We start from the raw sequence: 5,635 nt of genomic DNA on the forward strand, positions 1-5,635 counted from the left end.
TTGCATTGAAAATTGATTCTCTGCGACAGTAAATTTGTTGATCGTATGTGAATTTCTTTACATTAAATAACTTCTATGACCTATATTGATATATCTGTGACTTCTTCATCTGTGACATGTATTCATCAATGTCATTGCATCTGATCGTTTCCTGATTTTAGTGAATGAAGTGTGACATGCTGTTATTTGTTTGTGATCAGGGATGACAATTTTGGACGTTTGCCTGTTATATGGAGGTCACACATCACTTATACTAGTGAATAATACGTGCACGTATGATGAGTTGGTTAACCTTGTTATTTCAGAATTGGGGCTTAATCATGCAGAAGTAGGTGTGAGATTAACATATTCTTTGGATTCTAGTTTACCTCTAGTTCGGATACTAAGTAATAATAATGTCTTAACGTATTTGAGGCTAAGATCTTTGGATGGCATTGTATCGAACTATCCTATTACAGTTGATGTTATCACTATAGACTCATGGCAGTCAACAGGTGCATTGCAATGCCCAGAGTCATCAATTACTACCTTTGAGTCATCGGCTAATGTGTTTTCTTTACAACAAATAGCTCAGGATATATGTGATTCAGTTACTACAATTGAGAACGGAAACATTGAAGAAGATGTGACATTGATATCTCAAGCAAATGTTAGAGAAGTAGTGGAGGGAAATGTTTTCCGCAATAAGGAAGTACTGAAAATGAGTTTGGCCCTCTATGCCATACAAAACAAATTTGAATATAAAGTGTTGAGATCAGACAAAAAAGAGTATGTAATAAAGTGTTCCCAAGATGATTGCAAGTGGATATTTAGATCTTCACGCTTGGGAGAAACGAAAATGTTTAAGATCAGGGAAATCTATAATGGTCTCAATGGTGTCAAACTACATTAGGTACAAATACACTTCCTCACATACAATATACACTCCTAATGATATCTCAAATGACATGTTGCACAAATATGGAGTATCGGTAAATTATATGAAGGCATGAAGGTCACGTGAGCAGACATTAAAATTGATTAGAGGTGATCCAACAATATCGTTTCAGTTGCTACCTTCTTATTTTTTTATGTTACAACAGATGAACATAGGGACAGTTACACGAATAGAAACTGATCATTTAGATAGATTTAAATATTATTTTATGGCTTTGGGTGCATCGATTGCTAGTTGGAAATATTGTAGGCCAGTCATTGTTGTTGATGGTACATATTTAAATGGTCACTACGGCGGTACACTCTTTACAGCTTGTACGCAAGATGCAAACAATAATATCTTTATACTAGCTTTTGGGATTGGGGAGAATGAAAACGATAAGTCCTGGAGATGGTTTCTTGAGATGTTGAAGAGGGCGTATGGATCTAGAGATGGATTATGTATAGTATCTGATAGACACAATAGCATAAGAAATGCTATTGAATTTGTATATCCAGAGGCAATGCATGGGATCTGTTCATACCATTTGCTGAAAAATTTGAAGTCACATTATGCAAAATCAGGTCACAATGTCACATATGCATTCAATTCTGTTGTAAGAGATTATACAATGGATGAATTTGAATACCAAATGCAGCAATTGGACTCAATAAATGAAGATATCAGAGGATATTTGGTATGTGATTGTCTGAAGCATATGTTATATGACTTCCTGTCACTTTTTTGTGATGCTATGAAATTTTTATGAATATCTGTGATCACGTATGTTTAATGTACAAACTACATTTCATTTTTTATTACATGAAATTGAAACATAATTATGAATGAAATATACAATGCATATTTAGCATGTGGTCTCATTTATAATTGAAAACATAATATAGTTTTATGAATGTGTCCATTTGTGACCTGTTCTGTGATAATACTGACTATCTGTGAACTTTTTAGAGTTAACTGTGACCATATGTGACTTGTTACTTGAATCTATTATCTAATAACTAAAATTATTTTGTAGTTGGATGTTGGATATGAAAAATGGTCAAGATTGCACATGCCAACCAATAGATACTCTACTTTGACATCAAACATAGTATAATCTGTTAACGCAGTCACAAAGACGGCAAAAAATTACCCCGTTAAAGCACTTCTAGAATCATTGAGGCAAATGGTCCAATCTTGGTTTTGGAAAAATAAAGATGACGTGCATGGCACTTTCACAAAGCTTGCAACAAAATATGAGAAATTGTTAAGGGAAATGAGCAATGATGTGAGAAATCTAAAGATAAAAACAAAAAAACTATGTTTATTATGTTGATCACAAGTATAACTTTAAATATTTTTTATTTTTAGGTTTTACCTGCAAATCACACTTTGTTTGAAGTGAGGAACAATTCTTCATCATACATGATTGATATAACTCTACATACATGTAGTTGTAGAATGTTTCAAGTGGATCAACTTCCCTATCCACATGCACTGACAGTAATAGCAACATTAAAGCTGAATGTATATGACTTTTGCTCTATGTATTACACAATATATGCATATCTAAATACCTACAAAGAGACTGTCTTTCCTGTAGGTAATAAATTAGAATGAAATTTTCCAGAAGATGTAAGTAATAGAGTTGTTTTTGCTCCAAACCAAAAGAGAAGCTCTGGACGGCCTACTGAGAAGAGAAAGAAGCCAGCATATGAAAGATCACAAGTTGTGATATGTGAAAGATGCGGTGAATTCAGGCACAATCGTCAAACATGCAGGAACTTGGTGCCGCTTAACCAGAATGACAAAAAATTGAAAATAAAGAAAGATCCAAAGAAATTCAAGTAGCTAAGCATAATTTTTTTACACAATGATATTCTTTGTAATTGCAAATTGTTTCATTTTATTGCCGAATAACGTATTTTTTGGATTATACGAGTTGATAGATTTATGCATTGAGCTTTCATTATATCTCACGATGTCACTTATTTCTGGAAAAGGGCTGTTTAAATAAACATTGATTGTAACTCTGTTTTTGATTATTGTACCGTCTATGACCATTTCAAGCATAAAATAAGCTCTTTTTTTTTTGTTTAACTTGTGTGTTCAAACTAAATCTGAATGTCATCTTCCATTAGATGGGGACCAATTCTATGCTTACTTCTTTTGTAAGAGTGTCAATGATAAATGTTAAGAATTTGTGACCATTTGTGACCTGTTCATATGTAACAAGTTAACCAAAACTATTCGTGACCATCTGTGACTTATAGTTATATAAGAAAGTACTCATATGTGACCACTTGTGATCTATTCAAGTCATGTAAATTAACCAACTGTTGCTATTTGTGACGATTTGTGACTTGCGGTTATATAACACATTACTCGCATGTGACTATTTGTAACATGTTTAGACTGTGCAGTATTCTCACGTGACCTGTTCAGACCGTGCGAATATAGACTTTTACATCCATAAAAAACATAGATGATATAAACAAAATCATTCACATAAACACCAATACTTTCACCTTGCACCAATTGACAAAAACAAATTCAAATTCAATTCCAGAACATATTACAAAGATAACATCTATCAACTACATCATAAAAATATCTGTTTATCTAATTTTGAACAGCTATCAATCTAATCCATCATGAAAACAATGCCATCAACAGGAGTTCATTCATCTGACTTTGAACTTTCTTTCCAATCTGCTTCAGTTGTTTGTTTTTGAACAGCAACGCTGCAATTTCAAGTCTAGCATTTCCAGCATCAAATGACATTGGCATATTCCCAAGATCATTGTGCAACAAATATTGTGCATACTTTATCACAAAAACCCCACAATCATGCCTGTAATATTTAAAAAAGACAAACCATAAGTAATTATTAAATGTTGATGGAAAATGATAAAACTTGCAATGCCTATAACAAAACTTACCCATTTTGTTGTTGGGGTAAACCACGGACAATATTAACATGCAGTTCCCCAAATTTGTCACCAATACTATCACTAGTTTCCTTCCATAGCCCGACAAATTTTAACAGGTGTGTAAGAATCTTCACAAGCGATAAAACCCCTTTACGAACCTTGTTGTCCTTGTATGATTTGTTGCTTGAATTATATATGTAAAGGACATGGTTAGTAATATCAAGTTGCCCTAACATCCAATGAGCATGATTTGTGGGCATAATGGGCATCAACACAGATTCAACTTCTCTCCAAGCAATATTAAATGATAATCGTTCACCATTGATGGTTTTGATTAGCTCATCCTTCATCTCAACAATGCTTAGGTCTTGAATAAATTTGGAATATGTCGACTTGATTGACATATCAAATATCCAGTCTGTAGTGGTAGCTTTCATCTTCACACCTTCACCGAACTTAGCAAGTTGTCTTATGTAAAGAAAGTATGCATCCAAGTGCTGTAATAAGAAAGAATATACATAAGTAATACAAAACTACTATGCATATGTGGAAAATGGCGAAAAAATTGTACCGTGCTGTTCAATGATGAATTAGAATCAATCAACGTATGCCACCAAGTTTTATAACGAACAGTGACAGCGCCACATACAAATTGATGACTTATCACGTTATCTGCATCGTTAAACTTTACCCTGTGCACACACATATGCCCTCATCAAACAAAGAATAAGATTGTGACCAATTTATTTCTGTCAGTGACCAGAAATGCTGTAGTCAGAAAAAAAAATGGAAGGTCACAATTCACTAAAAACACTTAAAATCTACATTTAATTTACTTGTTCTTGGGCTTGTATTCTCTGTTAAACCAATTCTTAAATGAACTCAGATCTGTGCTATCAACTCCTTTCGAATAATTTTGGAACACAACATTTACAATGTTAGATTTTGATCCAGTAGCAACATGACGTGGATCGACCTTAACAAAATGTGACTGCAGAGTTTTCGATGGCTTTTGTGCTCTCTTCACAGGTAGTCCAGATGATGGTGGTGCAAGTGTATCTTCCTAAATAAAAAACATAAAAACAACATTTCTTAAATTAGTGTATGACAATAAATCTGAATTTATAATATGAAAACACTAAATGTTTCATTAAACTGACATCTTTGGAATGAAGTTCAGTAGACTCCAACATGCGTGCAATAGCCTCATCAACCTGATCCTGCACTTCTTTACTCGCAAAAAATGTATCATCAGAGTTTTTAGGTGTCTTTGAGGAGCCAACTCCTAGATCAAATGAAGGATATTCAAGAACATAGCCATCATGAACATGTGAAAACTCAGGTGCCATGTGACCCTTTTCCACTTTTTTAGCCATGTCATCACCTTTTTGCTCGGGTTCTATGTGAACATCGTCACTTTTTTCAGCAACATCATCACCTTTTGGCTCAGCTTCCATGTGACCCTTGCCCTTTTTGTCAACATCATCATCATCTTTCGACACTTGTTCCGTCAAAACATCTTTACCACTCAACTTCTTATGAAGTTCATCCATCACTGAAGATAAAATGTCAGAAACAGATTCAACAAAATTTTTAAGAGACAACTTGATGTCACTCAAGCTATCTTTCAACACATTATGACTCTAAATGACAACATTGAGCTTTAAAGAATTGTTTGATTAACGCATGTTTACATTCATCTTAGATAGTTCTGACTTCATCGACATAAGCTCCTCTTTCAACCCCTTATTCTCCGCTTGGAGCTTAGTTATTTCCTTATCAATCA

At 33.9% G+C, this 5,635-nt stretch overlaps 1 protein-coding gene across 1 annotated transcript; it reads left to right on the top strand.

Moving 5' to 3' along the window:
* The first annotated feature begins 202 nt into the window (after nt 1-202).
* Nucleotides 203-1,891, top strand: LOC111373222. The gene is made up of 4 exons (XM_022995729.1): nt 203-768; nt 893-971; nt 1,083-1,613; nt 1,886-1,891. The coding sequence occupies exons 1-4, from the start codon at nt 203-205 to the stop codon at nt 1,889-1,891; spliced, it is 1,182 nt and encodes a 393-aa protein (XP_022851497.1).
* The last annotated feature ends 3,744 nt before the right edge of the window (nt 1,892-5,635 follow it).

The sequence above is a fragment of the Olea europaea genome, unplaced genomic scaffold (assembly GCF_002742605.1).
Source record: "Olea europaea var. sylvestris unplaced genomic scaffold, O_europaea_v1 scaffold1085, whole genome shotgun sequence".
Taxonomy (NCBI): Eukaryota; Viridiplantae; Streptophyta; class Magnoliopsida; order Lamiales; family Oleaceae; genus Olea; species Olea europaea.